Genomic DNA, 17,621 nt, shown 5'->3' with positions numbered 1-17,621 from the left:
TCTCTCTTAACACTATTTGTACCCCTTTCTCTAACTTAACTCTTTTATTCTTTGTTATTATTTCCTTGCTTTCAATACAACAATCTTATTTATTATTTACACCACTCATATAAACACACGTTTTTATCATGGAATATTTAAGTTTAATCAATATTCTTTGAATTAATCCATGCACGTTTTCATTGGACAAAATAATACAAATAAAGGATAGAGGTTCAAAGTGTTATCTCTAACTTTATATTCTTAATATTTCTCTGCAAACACATCCACTATAAAAAGTCCTTATTGAAATAACTCCAGAATTTGAATACCGACAAGATTCCATTTGATATTGCTCCCACTAGAATAGTTCACTACATTTGGCATTGTTTGTTGAAAGAAAATAAATATTGAAAGTATGCAATAGAAACAAAAATTTCACCATCAACTTATATATTATAATTTATAATAGAAGAATAGTTTATGCATACCTTAGTATTTTTTATGTACAAACCATAGATATTCCATCTTTAGAAAAAAATAAATAGAAGAGCAATTTTTCTGAAACAATCATAATATTGATAATCATTTTTAAAAAAATTTACTCTATAACTTCTAATATTACTATTTTAATTATGTTTATATTATTTAATATAAATTTATTTTTTATTATATTTTTTTAAAACTGCCATATACAATTTAATTATCAAAGCATAACTCCTAATACTATTATTAATTATTTAATTTATAAATTTATCTTTTATTATATATATTTTTTTTAAACTAACACATCGTATACAACTATTTGAATTTTCAAAGTATAATTTTTCTTTCTGAAATGGTTAGAGTCTAGGAATAATATACCTAATTTCAAATAGATTCCTATATATATTCATTTCACACAGATTCCCATAACTATTCATTTCACTTTTTTTAACTGAATAGTATCAATAGAATGAAAAACACATTTAGCGCTTTCTGAAAGAACAATGACATGGGAACCAAAAAAGATTAATGTGTTTCTTTAACGCTTTATTGATTATTTTGAAGAAATTTAATTTAATTTTGCAAGTAACAATTGCTTTTACTTAAATTTTTAAATTGACATTTTTCATTATTTATAAAATTTTATTAAGAAACTAAACTTAACGTAAAAAATATTTAGTTCTTGGTGGTTCAGTCGCTGACTTGGGCGTCGGAGCGTGATCGGCCGCAGCGGCGCCGTTTCGTCTTTTGCAGGTTCTTGAGGTGGATCGCGGTGAAGGACGGAGGCTAACACGGAGCAGAAGTCGATCCAAGTTTGACGAGGCAGGGCTCCAGCGTTTCGGTCAACAGGCAGAATCATCAGGCGCTGTGTAAAACATGTTCCCATCCACAGCGTGAGTTCTTGGAGATTTCTGCGGTTTCTGTGTGGTTGTGTGCTGGTGCAACCATTCTCCGCCGTTCGTTTGGGTTTGTTCAGTGTCGGGAGGTTTTCCACCGTTCGTTTGAGCTTTCGTTCGGTTTTCTTGTTGTACGCACGCGTTTAGATTGCTTCTTTACAACTGCAAGAACGAGAGTACGCTGAGAGAGAACTTGTCACGGTTCCTTAGAGTTCTTGAGTTTTTCTCTTAAGTAATTGGTGGTTCAGTCGCTGACTTGAGCGTCGGAGCGTGATCGGCCGCAGCGATGCCATTTCGTCTTTTGCAAGTTCTTGAGGTGGATCACAGTGAAGGACGGAGGCTAACACGACGCAGAAGTCGATCCAAGTTTGACGAGGCAGGGCTCCAGCGTTTCGGTCAACAGACTAAACTTAGCTTTCAAATCATACAAAATCATATAAATTTTCTCAATTTAGACTAAACTTAGCTTTCAAAATTTTAAAGTGATTTGTTATATTAAATCCATTATAAGCATTATTGAATTTAGCTAGAAGATTTATTTTTTGTATACATGTATTACACATCCTTGCCAGCTAGATGAATCATAAATTTGATAACATAATTTCATTAGACTAGAAGCAATCGAGTACTTGTAATGCAACCTATTGTAAAAGTACAAAATATAACAACTTGTGAAATAAGAGATAAAAAAAATTATTCTTATGTTGTAAAACAACTTCAGAACACTAGAATTTGTTTCACAAAGAAAACAGCAACCCCATAGCCAAAGCCTGCTTCTATTTCTCTCATAAAATAAAGAATGAAAACAAAACAACATTCCTTTTAAGTTAAGTGATATATAATATACAGCAGAGGGAGCTTCAAAATTGGCATAATGCGAATGCATTACGATTATCAAGTATACCTGCAAATCAACCTACGCTCGTGCGGCCTTTTTATTTCCCTTGCTGCCTTTGTTATGAGTCTTTTTTCGCTTCAAATTCTGTAGGGAGAGTACACCAGAGGCACTTTTGCCTTCAAGTTTCTTGGTCATCTTTACAACACTAGCCATACCTTTTCTTGCGGTGGCCCGCTGCTGTGGACGCCGACTCATCATTTTCCGATCGAGTGGCCAATAGGCATACGGCTCAAGTTTATCTTTTTTCTGAACATCTCCACCTGCCTTTTTACTACCATATTCCTTCCCTGTGTAGGCCCAACCAGAATCTGATGTTTTTCTCCGCTTCTGGCCTTTAGTTCCAGACTTGGCAGACAAGTGACTATCAGGCTCACTCCTAGAATCATAATCATCATCCGCACGTTTTTTCTTCCTCCATTCCCCTTCCTCACGGATAATCAGCCGTCCTTCTGAATCTACCTCCATCTCATCATCATCTAACCTAGACTTTCTTTTCAGATGGTCTGACGTTTTAAGAGCTGACCTTGTTTTCTGCCGATCAAGCAAATCGAGTGGCTCATCATCAGATTCGTCAGATAAATGCTCCGGCAAATTCTTCTTCAGCCTGATTTTGGACCAAGATACAGATAACTGTCGGTCATAATTCATTTTCAGATAAAATGCTTCTGGCTAAGGATAGCTTCTATAATACTTATCTTCAGATGGTTGAGTAGAGATGGCAAAAAAATTGAGCCTAAGGGAAAAATCTACCTTGAAAACTAAACCGGTACCTTTAACAGATCCAATGAGTAGAGATTAATTTTTGTCTAAACTTGTGCTTTGCAGTGCAACTTATATGAATTCTTTCTTTGATTTGTACTAATATTTTGTTATGCAATTTTATTTGGATTATACTTTCAGATCAAAATTTTATTTGAGTTTATACACAAGAGAATTACCTTTAAATACTCTTATTTAAATTTTTTAAAAATTACTAGTGGGAATTCATGGATATTTTTTACGTGGGTATCCTAGTTAGGAGTCATAGGTAAGACATCTCAAAATATTCTTACCCAATTTATGAACTATCTATAGATACAAAAAAAAACTAAATAATTGGAAAACTGAATATAAATCCAAGAATAAGGTCCCTTTTGATAATAACGAAACTCAAATGAAACAGCAAGGCATTAGAAGAATGAACCAGTTAAAAGTTACAGCTTACCTAAATGAAGATGCTGATGATTTGGGATGTAAGGAAGCTTTGCCACCTCTAGAACTCAAATGTTCTGCTTCGCTATGGCCACTATCCCCATCAAAATCTGAAAAAATCTTTGTATGATTCCACATGCTTTGCCTGAAAAGTAATTAAATTATTGGTTTTGACGCAAATTTAGACATGGCTTGCAATTTAAACATAGCACAAAATTCACTATCAGAAAAGTAGACATACAACAGCTTCAACTAAAACTCAAGTATTAACAAAATTCATTTAACGAGTACATATTTTAGAGGTACCAAAAGTATGTCATTCTAAAATGGATGTGCGTCTTATAAAGACGATTGATGAATTCTACACTATAGCACTGCAATAGTGAGAGAATCTCAGCCCTAAGCTGCTACCATTGTGCCAGAAAGGTGCGACTGAACGAGGGTTGAAATCTCTGTTTACCCCACATAATACAGTAGTGTTGAAGGTTTATTCTGCTGGACAATCTTGCAGTTCAACGCCTAGGTCTCAAACAGAAACCACACACTCCAGAGTTTTCCAGTGCCATCCTCACGTTTCCAGAATTGCTGGCATGGTCTCTAGCACTTTTTTTGCGACTTGTTTGTTTGTCTCACTGTTTTCGGCTTACTGACACTTTACTGCCCTTTTATTTTCTTATGGCAGATGTTATCTCTCCTACATGTCTTTCATCTATGGCCTTCATAAATTTAGGTATTTTTATTTTGAAAATTTATATATGTACAGTATAAATTACATAATTTACCATCCTACTTACTGGTTTAGGGGGAGCTGAACTGCACAACTATTTGGGATTAAATAACCATGCAAAAGGATTTGTATATATATGTATATAAGCAAGGGATTTGATATTCGGTATGGGATTTAAATTGTCATCTTTCTAATAATGCAAATAAATACATGATTGTTACCTGGATGTGGTTGCTTTTGAAAAATGAGATTTAGTTTCTTCAGATTTAACACTTCGATTTCTCTCTTTTCGCTCCTTGATCTGTTAAAAAAAAAAATCAAATTCCAGGAAAACTTCTATCATAAATTATTGCCAGAATGACATTCAACAGACCTTGCGTATATTGGAAAGAAGTTTAATATGCTCTTCAGGCATGACAGCTTTCACAGCCTCCAGCCCACACTTCGAGACGAGCATCCCCAAAAGAAGTTTAATCTGAAAACAATTGGAATATCTCAGTTTACAATATGGACTAGCAGCTTCAATTGTTAAAGAGCAGTAATCCAAAACAAAACAAAAGTGGTATCTAGAAAAGATCAAGTGAGACGCAAAACAACCTTTGCCTTGAAATGATTTTTTGAGTTGTCTTGCCACTTCAACAAACCTTCCACCATGCTTTTCAAGTGAGTTTGCAACCCTTCAGCTTGTGATCTGGCTACTAATACCTTTAAAAAACCAAGATTGGCCTACAGAATGATGAGACAGAGCACATTCAATTATTGGCTCTGGGAAATAACATAGGCAGCAGTGCATTTGACTTACTAATTAGACAAGGAAACAAACCTTGATTATCTCTCTATTATTACTCCGCAATAGAGAGAGAGTGCCTGGGAGCAATTTCAAAGCACTTAAAACGAGATCAGAGAACTCATAAGCCAAACGAGCTAAACCTTTGGCTGCGGCACTTATCATATGTGGAGTTTCCCCAGCAAAGTGTCCAGCAACCTGAGCTCACAAAAGCATAAAATTAAATTACTCTACGTGGAAAAAACATATAGATCGTGCAGTATTGAACAATTGAGTTCAAGATGTTATAAAGTCGGGCCAAATAAAAGAAGTGGAGTTATATTCATTGTTTTATATCAATTAACCAAAGAAAATAAAAAAACAACTTTAAATTGGATATTTACCATCTGAAAAAAATTATTCAAGTTTTCTCTATTCCCGCCTCGCTCCTCATCCCCAAATGCATGGGCAATTTCAACAAGAATCTCATAAGCCCTGTTCCTGGTTTTCTTATTGACCTGCAAGGGTACTCCTTGAAATTCAGTAAAAAACCTCAAGAAGCTAGGCTATAGTGAACAAAAGTAGTGTCCATGGCAAGCATCTTGTGATTCTTTTGTGCACACAATAATGCACACAACAGTTAAAATCGCTACAAAATCATGAGTGACTGCTTATTTCCCATCAGACACAACGAATTGTACCCCATAATAAAGTAGATGTGATATATTGTATGAGTATGTATAGGTAGTCAAGACCATAAAATGGAGCACATACATTTATATCATTTAATATAATCCAGAGTAATAAAATAGTATATGCAAATAAACCAAACGCCAAATATATGTGAAAAATTTACAAAAGCCCAAGAAATTGAAAAAAAAAGCCTTCCAGACTGGTTCCAGAAAGTACATGGATAGTCTAGAAATGTGCCAGTTCCAGAAATAACTCAGCAGATGACTCTTCAAATTGAATCTTATTCATCCAAACATATAATAGCTTCCAGCATGGAAACTAAAATGGTACAACTAAAAACTTTCCACAATTAATATATGACACTACCTCTTTAAGAGCAAGTATAATTTCAGTAAGGAAAATGTCTCGCCAGTGCTCCAGGTTATCCTACAGGTAGTACATAACTTCAGATTATTTCTACTCATACAAGAGTACATGTCAAAAGTCTACGAAAAAAACAGAAGCAATAGCCCAGCATTGAATACCTTTGACTTTGAGACATGAACAACTAAGAAATAAAGGCAATCAAGTCTATGTCGTTTGGCAGAAAAATGACATGGAAGAATTTCAACCATAGTTCCAAGCAGCTCCTCAAACTTTGATGAAACAAAACTATCTGAGTTCTGTTAAGAATGATTCAAAAAGAAAACTGTAAGCAGAAATATTTAACAACATGAAACTGGCTCTGCAGTAAAATCATCAACTTCTAAAATTAATTTGTGGGGCCCCAAGAAACTCTACATTAATGACATCTTTGACAATCCCTTCAACTTAAATATTAGAGTTAAGACAATTAATAAAACCCAATCAACTATATATTCTGACAATATGCAAATACATGATAATAACAGTTATGGAAGCATTTGAGCAAGAAAGTAGTACCAAGAATATTGAAACGATAACATTACACTAAAATGCAATTAATTTGAAACTTCCGCTGACTGGAAAATAAAATAAAATGAAGTAGAAAAATACCTTAAGAATGATTGAAAGTACTTTGTATGCCTTTTTCTGCATAACACCTTCAACATCCTGCAAACAATAATCAATATAATCATCCATTCCAGCTGGAAAAGGGTAATTGAAAAATTCCTAACAGCACTTTATATCACAGTCGTACCCGCAATGCTGGCTTTATTGCTTCAAATAATAGAGCAATATCTTCAGCATCTAAACCAGGCAACAGTGAAACTGCCAAATCAAGAAGCTGTGCCCTGGGATAAAAAAAATGCAGAAACCCAAGAAATAAAATAATTTGAGTAAAATGGACATATGACAAATAAAATGTACAACATTCTTTAAAATCACAAGCCAAGGTGGAAGGAATAGATGATTATAAAGCACCTTAAAATTGATGGAGACAAATTGTTTGATGCATCATCAATCTGCATAGAATGAGAATTTGTGGAACTTCGTACTTTGCTGGCCTTTTGAGTGTATTTATAAAGCTTCACCATTTTTTCCTTGAATAAATTCCGTACGTCTGCTTTATCTGCTATAGAAGCAACGTCACCAATTGTACACTGTACATGAAGCAAGACCATCACTATTAACTTCTTGTACATGTTAAATGTAAAAGGAGGAGAATCAATTCAAATCTGAACTCTTGAGAAATGAAGATGCCACAAAAACTAGTCTGTTCTTGGAAAGGATACAGTATACCATGGAAAGTTCATTTTTTCCTGAACTTAACTATATATGACAACATTCTACGTTTTATTTTTATTTTTTTTCAGAAGAGGGGGAATTCCAGAATAATATTTTATTGGAAATGCTGCCTCATTCATCAAATACAACACTTAGACTCCAAAGTAGCTATCTTTCAATTTAAAAAGGACTAAGATATGAAAATGGCAACCCACACAATAAAATATTGAAAGAATAAATTAAATTCTAATAATCACAATCACTTTTTCTAATTAGAGCACTTACATTAATTACCGGAGGTTTCAGTAAATTACACAAGGGAATGAAGTGCATGTTTTTCAAATAATTAAGGGGATTAGTGTAATGTATAAGGTGGTGTCAGTGCAATGTTTTCAAACAATAAAAAGAGGTGATTGCACAGGTAAAAAAAACAAGGAGAGTTTGTGTAATATAATATCACAAAAATTGAGTGGCTAGTGTAATTAACTTTCTTAATTAAGATCCGTGAGCCTTAGTTGTCCCAAGATTCTTCAGTTAATCTATCTATGCAATATCTCCGTAAAACAAATAAAATTACAAGCTTTATTATTATTTTATTAGGTATTGATTTTTACTATCTTCATTACATTCACAATGAAAAACTGAAAGTTGAGAAAGCACTTCTATAGCTTTAAGTTTTTGCCATGGAGAACTAGCTACTAATATAACTTCATAAATTCTACAAGCCCTCGTGATCACTATTCAGTTGCTAGTTGAAGATGCATATAAATAAAAGAAAAGAAAAGAGTGCACATGTCCACATATATATACTTAAACCATTACTTAATCTTAGTGCCTAGTCACACGATTATTTCTTTCACAATTATCTACATAAACTGTCTGCATCTTTGCTACTCCAATATACTGGCTGGCACCGGGCAATAAGTGTCTCAGCCAATTTATAGATAATAAGTAAATCTAATGAATATTATAGCAAAATCTGTACCAAATATGGAATTACAATGAAGCTTAAAACATATCCTGTGGATAATAAATAATGAATATCAATGACACAACTATGCAATAAAAATCACGAAAAATAAATAAATAGAGAATACCAACATATACAGAACAGCAATCTCTAATTATATATTGTGTTGGGCAATGTATATGTTCTATTCAACTACAATAAATTGCAGAACTATTCCAAAAAATGTAAATTTTAGTACCTGCAAACAACCACCATTATTTTATTAGGTATTGATTTTTACTATCTTCATTACATTTACAATGAAAAACTGAAAGTTGAGAAAGCACTTCTATAGCTTTAAGTTTTTGCCATGGAGAACTAGCTACTAATATAACTTCATAAATTCTACAAGCCCTCGTGATCACTATTCAGTTGCTAGTTGAAGATGCATATAAATAAAAGAAAAGAAAAGAGTGCACATGTCCACATATATATACTTAAACCATTACTTAATCTTAGTGCCTAGTCACACGATTATTTCTTTCACAATTATCTACATAAACTGTCTGCATCTTTGCTACTCCAATATACTGGCTGGCACCGGGCAATAAGTGTCTCAGCCAATTTATAGATAATAAGTAAATCTAATGAATATTATAGCAAAATCTGTACCAAATATGGAATTACAATGAAGCTTAAAACATATCCTGTGGATAATAAATAATGAATATCAATGACACAACTATGCAATAAAAATCACGAAAAATAAATAAATAGAGAATACCAACATATACAGAACAGCAATCTCTAATTATATATTGTGTTGGGCAATGTATATGTTCTATTCAACTACAATAAATTGCAGAACTATTCCAAAAAATGTAAATTTTAGTACCTGCAAACAACCACCATCATCTTTTGGAGATTTAAGGAATACTTCTGATAAATCTTTTAACCAATTCTTTGCAGATGATTTCAGCACATATAAATTGTCTCTTGCAACCTGTGGTGAATAATGATTTTGTTCTTTGGTCATATCCTCACCAATATAACCCTTGTGTTCAATATTGTTTTGCTGAATCAGAAGTCGCAAACTAGTGCATATTATTCCACGAATATCAGGTTCTTCTTTCAGCTTACTACGCAAATGTTTCTCCAGATTCATAAAACTTTTAGCAGTGTCTGAAGGGTAATTGCAAAATGAAGGCAGCAAAGACCACAAAGAGTACGCAATTGCCTCTGCATTCCTTGATGACACCATCAATCCTTGCTTCTCAAACTGCAAAATGCATAAATAAGTTAACATTGTGATATAATATGATACTGCATCTTTTTAAAAAAATGTTTTATACCTTTTGAGCCTTCTCCCTTACACGCTTAATCATGGCCAGAATTTCTTCAGTAAAATAATTTAAAGGTGCACCAACTATATAGTGTTTTAGAATTGGAAAAAGCCAGACATTTGCGACAGATAAATCTTCAGCTTCCAAATTCAGAGGTACAAGGGACAACAGAGTTTCAGGTCCCATTGCTACTAGAGCTGCTCCAAAGCATTCGTGCAGCTGCACATCATAAAATGTACTAAATATAAGTAATTATTATAGCAGATAAAAAAAAAAAAAAAAAAACAGACAAGTTACACATCCCCAAATAAGATCCAACTTAATAATATTTATTAAGGAACCATGAAAAAGTAACACACAAAACTTCTTCAAAAATTATTGAACATCAAAAAAAAAAATTCAAGTGTACAGCTTTGAACAACTACATTGTTATCGATTAAAAACATACATCATGCATCAACAGCATTAAATGCTCCAATAGATTACATTTAGAAAGGGATAAAGACAGATTTGTCACCTAGAATAACAGGGTTCACAAACACTACCTAATTGCTTTCGATTCTTCAAAATCATCATAATATAATTCAAAATACATGCAACATTTTACTGGCCAGATGATGAGAGAAACTGATCTAAATTGGAACATACACTCTGGGGATTGGAAAATGGAACAAGTTGAGGCTCATTGCATAAAATTGTAAGTTCTATATTAACATGGCTAAAAAAAGAAACGAAGATAAACAAGATGACACCTGTTTCCTAAATGGAAAATCTTCATCCGGAAGCTTCTGCACATCTTCCATGTTCTTTAGTATCCCTCTCATAAAATAAGGAGAAAAATTTCCTGTATTGAACACAATCTCAGATATTAACACTGAGCTGCCCATACCAAGCTTCTCTTTAACAGATAATATTACAAAGAGAATGAGAGTAAGAAGCTAATAAAGAAACCATGAAGACCAACAGTAGTTTACATAATTTAATCAAACTGCAAAAAATAATGCATGTAATGTAACTAATGACCGAGAAAAAATTAATAGTTAAAAAATCAAATATAGTGTATTTGGATTAGCTATGAAAAAGATATTATATTTATAATCAATTGTTGTTACAATATGTTATAAAAATAAGTTTTTTTGTTTGGAAATGTTATGTAAAAGAGATTATAAGATAATCTATTTCAATAAAATAAAAATGTCTAATAAAATTCATTCTTCATAGTTAAGTTAAAAAAAAGGTATGAAATTATTTGTCAGAACTGGTTTTGCATTTGAAATAATTAATTGTTAGAAATAAAATAGGAAAACAAAAAGTTTGCCAGAAAATCAGCTATTGGATTTTAATCATAAGCTTCAGGATTTTGCATACAATAAAATAGTTTTTCCTTTTAGCCCCCCAAAATAATATCATTCCAATACGCACCGAGTTTCTGAAACATAGCAGAAACAACTTGAAATACTCTATCCCAGACAGCAGTGTAGTGATAATCAAGCAAGCACTCGACAGTTGCACAAATTTTTTCAATGATGGTTGGTGCTGATTTCCTTGATTTTTTGCTTTCACTAAAACTGATCTGGTCCACTCCCTGTTTAATTAAGCTTTCATCAATACAAGAAATTATCAAGCTCTTGAGTGCATCAGTGGCTGCATATATAGCCTCTTCATGTTCAGATGCCAAAATATCTGCATTGTTAAAATTAATAAGTACACAACAATATCATAATTGCCTTTTGACAACATCTGGAAAATTCAAAAAACACAGCAGAATTCACATCTTACCTTTAAGAGTGTTAAAGACAATGGGAAGCTTAACAACACATATTTGTCGGTTAAGAGAATAAACTTTATTCATTCCAGCATCAAGCAAGCGGGCAGTAAATGTTAATCTGTCTCCAGACATCTTATTGGATTCCATAGAACGGGCCAATGTGTTTAACAACTCAAGTAGCGCTTCAGGGGAAACTTCTGACAATGGATAATGACAGAGAAAACTCAGACCATCTGTAATGCGTCTTGTGACTAGGGGTTGATGCAGATCCAAGAGATATTTGAAGTAATTAAGAATGCTGGTCTTAGATTTCCGTGACAAAAAAGGAAGACATTCTTTCAAGGCATCGAGAATATATAGAATCTGCTGAGCTTCCTTAGTTCCTTCACCAGTATTTGTATTTGCTCCACCAACAAGCAATATAAACCTTTCAAGTAAGCTTGTGACTCCCTCACTTGCAGATGCCAATAGCGAAGAATTTTGAAAGTTTAACAAGACATCACGATGACACAGATGACTTTGCTTTCTGACCTGTGGACAGATTTAGTAAGCACACAGCATTCAAGCATGTTTCACAATATCGCAAACATTCTACTTCCTTAGTCAGCACCCAAAGAAGTCATATAGAAAACCAATCAAAAGTAATGTGACCATCCTACTAAATATTCAACCTTGTTAGACACCCACTGTTACTCAGTATTTGACTCCACCCCCCTTTTCAATTTATGTGTTCTGATTGTATTGTATTTATTATACTACAGAAAGTGATTGATTCATCCAGGAGGTAAGTTTTTTTCCACTAACAGACCCTGTGTTCTCTACTTAATAGCATCGTTTAGCTCCTCCTTTCTTATTTTGCATTATAAAATATTTCTTGTTGTGGCTATTAGGTGCAGAGCAATTTGTAGTGAAGCTTGTATCAGAAAAAAATGAAGGCAAAAGGCTACTGAAGAGGCACGGCTAGTGCTTCCTTAGAGAGCACGAAATTAAACAGATTCATGCGGTCTCTGTAAACCAAGCAGTAAAGCCAGAGCAGCAAAAACAGCAAGAATCCAACCAATCAAATTCTGCTTCCTAGAGCATATTTTCCTGTTGTAATAATAGTTATAAGAGTAAGAGAGGAAGACATGGTGCTGCTGACAAAGGACATTTGGTTGTGGATTATTCAATGTACTGTTATCAACACTCAAATTTATAATTGTACTACAATTTTAGTTTTAAAAATTTCTAGCTCTCTGTGAATTATCTTAAGATGATATGTGACCCTCTTTAGGAGGGAAATTTTGGATCTAGTTTACTTCGTCAGGTGAAGCCCGATAGGTAGAAACTTCCAAATCATAAACCATATACTTTTTTATGTTCTTTTCTGTATGTACCTGGAAGTCTGAACCTACAGTCTAATATAAATCACCCAGGTCCTATTGCCACAAGTTAATGCGACTTTAACTTTTAGGGTGTTCTTCTAACCCGTAAAATACGAATCTAATATTATTCCGCCACAGATCAGCCATTATAAAAATCACCACAACCTACTTTTCTTTTGTCATCACTCAATAGCCCTCAATCACCACAGGCATCTCACTAGACAAAACCTGTTTTCCTTATGTTTATACTCTATATTTAATTCAGCTCTGAAACTTACTGAAAAGAATGGCATGATCACGAATATCACCCATAAATCCAATGGAAAGAAGATACATAAAGAAAAGAGAAATAAGTATTAGTTGAATTAACATTTATATGATTTGAACATGGATGAGCGAAGACAGCTATTCCGGAGCTGGAATTAACTGGAACGATAATGTATTAGAAAGTGATCAGATACATTAAACTATAATCCTAGATCTTTTTTTAAGAACATGTTGCTGCTATTGCTTTGGAAACATTCCACTAATAATTTTCACCCTTCAAACATAAAGTGCAAAGAAAGTAATCGTATGCCTAATTAAAAATAATTTCAGAAGCAAATCCTGAATCTCACAAGCATTTATCTTAACTAATTAAGATTCATGTTATGAGTCCAAAAACCTTGACAGGAATCCCTATGTAAGATACTCCAGAGTCAGGTTTAGAATTGACAGTGAATAAGTACCTTAGGTCGTGAATCCGTAAGGAATCCTAACAAGACATTGAATAAGGGAGACACATCAGACCAGTCGACGCTTTCCTTAGCTATCAACAAATGCGAGAGGCTTTTCAATCCGGAAACAATCGCGCTCTCCGACGCCGACGGAGATCGGAGAACTCGCAGAAGGCTCTCCGGCTGTGGCTGTCCCTGCAGACTCTCCTTCTTCAACAGCGCGCGGGGGACCCTGGGGACGGCAAGCGAGAGAATGGTGAGAAGCGCGTCGATGATGTGGTTGGAGGGATTGGATTCCGACGTGAATTTGTCGAGGGAAAGACGTGCAGCACAGAAGTAGGCGTACGGAGTGGAGGGTTTGTTGTTGTCTTTGAGCTCCTGCGACATGGCGCCGATGACAGCGCAGAGGTGCTGGTGGCTTTCCTCTGTGGAGTTGCCGAAGCGAGAGATGATTGAATTGCACAAATCATCGTTGCTTTCGTCTATGCCAAATGCAGGTTCTTCAATTTCAATGCCTTCCATGGTGGTTGAGGTGATAAAACCCTAGAATGCTAGCTCCCAAGGTTTATTATCTCGAGAGTTCACTGTATTGTTAACTTAACAACTCTTATTGCTACGCGGGAAATATTGGGCCTATAGGCCCAGTTCACTACATGGACTCTAGTTTCTTTTAAGCCAAATTCTTCCTGCACCACTATAAATTCTTCTTGCACTCCCATATTTGTGAAAATATCTAAATTGTCTATTTTAAATTTTACAATTTGAAATATAAAATTTTGTATAGAATAAAAATATATTTTTTTCTTTGACAATGTAGGTAAGAGGTTGTTGTCGTAGTGATGTTGAACATGTGAAGGGTTGTGTTGTGACGGTGGTGTTTGGGGGCTGTAAATAGGAGTTGGAGTTGTTACGGTAAAAATTAAAAGTGGGGTGTTAAATGGAGAAAATAAAGAATAGGGTAAAATTGTAGTTTCGTTGGAGATTCTAGGAGTAAGCTTGGAGGTACATTAAGAAATTGTCATCTTTTAATTGTATTTTTATATTTATTTTATTTTATTTTATTATTATTATTATGCCTTTTAAAGATATCACATTGTCTTTCTGAAATTACTTAAAACGAAAACTAATAATAATAAGATATATAAATTAACATGTGATAATAATATCGTATTAAAAAATTCGCTAGAGACGTAAATAATATTTTTCACTTAAAAATATTTATTACTTATTTGTATGTATTATTGTTATAATGTTTTACTAGTTTTTATAAAAATAATTATTATATTAAAATAATAAGCTTTGTAAATATAGAAATTTAAAGTGGCAATATACGTGTGAATTTAAAACTAAATCATAATAATAATATCAAAATTATTAATTATAAAAAAATAAAGAATGAAGTACATCTATACCTATATAAATGGGATTCCCCACTTTAACTGCTATAAATTTTTTTCTTATATTATCCTTTCTTAATATTTTCTTTTATTAATTTATTTTGATTATTTGGATATTTTATAATTTTAGAAGTTAATAAAGTAGTTTTTTAATTTTAAAATTTTAATTTATTTGTTCTGACAGGAAAGTTGAGAGATTGATACGTTTATTAGAGAAAAGTGAAGAGAGAAGGGTGAAATGTGAATTTATGGATAGTTACTTTTTTTAGGCAAAAGAGTGATATATAAGAAAATGGGGAGAGAAAATGAATATAAAAACATTAAAAAGTGTTGTCTGGTGCTATTTGATATTCTTTCAAGAGAGTCCCAAGTGCGCACCAACAAATTCAAGAGGAAGAACTGAAACCTAACAATGAGTCAAAAAGCAAAGTGAGTGAAGATGGGAGAGGAAGAAATCAAGAAGTTTCAAGTTGTGATGCACCACTGCGTGAGCAAACGCCTTCAGTGTGACCCTTCCAACGTCTAAATGCAAGCACACATAGTCTTCCTTGGTTGTCACTACCGTCGTGCCTTTCAATTTTGAGATTCTGAAACTGTGTATAGTTGTTCCTCTTTACATTTCATCAGTGCCACTTTACCATGTCTTCCATCTCCTCAATGCTTCAAAAACCCTAATTTTGAGATTTTGGAATTGTGTATTGCTAATTATCTTCATATTTCATCTCTTTTATTTATCTTATTTTGCTTTTCCTATTTCTTTAATATATACATTTATTTATTTCTCAATAGTAATAGAGATGTTTAGTTTATTTTATAAATTAATAACTTCAATTTCTTTACTAATTAAGAATCACATTGTTAAAATATTAAGTTCTTCAATAATATTACATTCAATTTATTGTGATAAAAAAAATATAATTATTTAACTATTTTAAACATATTTAATTAAAAATAAATATGAGTAATAAAAGATTAACACAAATAGTAATATATTATTTAATTTGATTAAATTTTGTATTTAATATTTTATTTTGGTTATCTATACCCTATACCTATATATATATAGAGGAGATTCCTCATTATAACTGTTTTTTTGTTGTATAAATTTATTTTCATATTTTATCTTTATATCAATATTTCATTTTATTATGTTATATTGGTTATTTCGTCATTTTATTATTACTTAAATTTAAAACTTAAAAAAATAGTTAATATTAAATTTGAAAGGTGCATTACATTTATTATTCCTAATTACTCTTCACTATTGTAGCAGTTTTAACAATTATTTAAGAAACAATTTTAATGATTTTCCACCGCACATAAATGACTTACCCTACTTCCCAATTTCTCTCTCTTTCCTTCTCACATACCTACTTTTCACATTTTTTTTTACTATACTTTCCACATTTTGTGAAAAACTGATATATTATAAAAAAATAAAAAATTAATAAGAAAATTGAGAAAATTGGAGAGAGAAATAAAGATTAGGAATAAATTGATAGTATGTTTTTCATGTCTTATTAATAGTTATAAATTTTCAATTTTTATTTGTAATATGTGAGCTTTTAACAATCTTATGAAATCAGTTTAAAAAATTATTTTATAATGTTATCATTTGTATTTAAAATTGATCAATTTCATATTTTGGATATTTTTTTCTTCTTAAATTTTATAATAAAAAAATATCACATAAGTTCCTTTGCAGATAAATTAATATTGTTAACAAATATGAGATTTACTTAAAATTAATATATCAATACCCTTCTATGTTTATCTTATTATTTATTAACTTACTTTTCTTTACTTTAATTAGTTTTATCAAAAAATAGTGTTAAAAAGTTATATAATTTTATTTTAAAAAATTATTTACAATTTTAAAATTGTCTAATTAAAAGTAAATATAAATATTTAATTTTTATAATTTTTTAAATATTTATTATTTTTCCAAATTTTAATAGATTACATAACAAACACAAATTTAAAGACCAAATGTTAGAAATAGAAAAGAGAAATAAATACACGAAAAAAAACTTAATTACTTTTTTTAACATTTTGCATGAATTTAAAATAAATACATATATTTCTTATTTTTTTACTGACACTTCAAATTTTCTTTTGATCAGGAATGAAACTGACACCTCAAGTAATAACAATCATTTGTCATCACATGAAAAAAAATACAAAAAAATATGGAAGGAGTAGACCAAAACTCATATGTTAACAAAAATGATACATAGGTAAATTATACCTATTATAAGAACAAACTAAATAATCATCCATATTATAATAATTTTGTATTTAATTATATTTGGTATAAGTTGTAAACCTTTCAATACTTAGTGTGTAAATACTAGGACAAATCTATACCTTTTTTAAGATCATTTGTTACATTCCTAAAACTAAAAACATATATTAAACACACTTGAAATATAAAGAATAGACTACAAACCTTGGAAAATTCTTTCAAGAATAAAACCTATGGCAAGATTTTCTAAAATTCCTCTATATAGTAAAAATGTCATTCAAAATACCATCAGTAGTATTCACGCTCAATAATACATAAAGCTAAAGCTCAATTTCCACAAATATAACTAACTTTTAATACCTATTTTGTTTGTTTTTTTATCTTGTAAACGAATTGACATTGGCTAACTATTCAAATTTTGTGTATGTTGATATTGCTAGAGATATTGAACTTGAATTCAGTAGTTGAATATTTAATGATCTTACCAGTTAAAAATTATATTTAGAATTTGAAAACT

The 17,621-nt window shown here is 31.9% G+C and overlaps 1 protein-coding gene across 1 annotated transcript; it reads right to left on the bottom strand.

Moving 5' to 3' along the window:
* Nucleotides 1–2,039: 2,039 nt before the first annotated feature.
* Nucleotides 2,040–14,035, bottom strand: LOC137807148 (ARM repeat superfamily protein). The gene is made up of 18 exons (XM_068607625.2): nucleotides 13,475–14,035; nucleotides 11,394–11,913; nucleotides 11,037–11,297; nucleotides 10,367–10,458; nucleotides 9,624–9,833; nucleotides 9,167–9,550; nucleotides 7,020–7,198; nucleotides 6,796–6,889; nucleotides 6,651–6,707; nucleotides 6,161–6,298; nucleotides 6,003–6,062; nucleotides 5,348–5,461; nucleotides 5,001–5,162; nucleotides 4,775–4,903; nucleotides 4,551–4,652; nucleotides 4,399–4,478; nucleotides 3,464–3,595; nucleotides 2,040–2,863 (listed from the first exon to the last, which is right to left on the bottom strand). The coding sequence occupies exons 1-18, from the start codon at nucleotides 13,982–13,984 to the stop codon at nucleotides 2,278–2,280; spliced, it is 3,810 nt and encodes a 1,269-aa protein (XP_068463726.2). The 5' UTR covers nucleotides 13,985–14,035; the 3' UTR covers nucleotides 2,040–2,277.
* Nucleotides 14,036–17,621: the final 3,586 nt, after the last annotated feature.

The sequence above is a fragment of the Phaseolus vulgaris genome, chromosome 3 (assembly GCF_051622355.1).
Source record: "Phaseolus vulgaris cultivar YP4 chromosome 3, ASM5162235v1, whole genome shotgun sequence".
Taxonomy (NCBI): Eukaryota; Viridiplantae; Streptophyta; class Magnoliopsida; order Fabales; family Fabaceae; genus Phaseolus; species Phaseolus vulgaris.
Note: the sequence above shows the minus strand (reverse complement) of the source record. Positions and strands in the feature narration are given on the sequence as shown.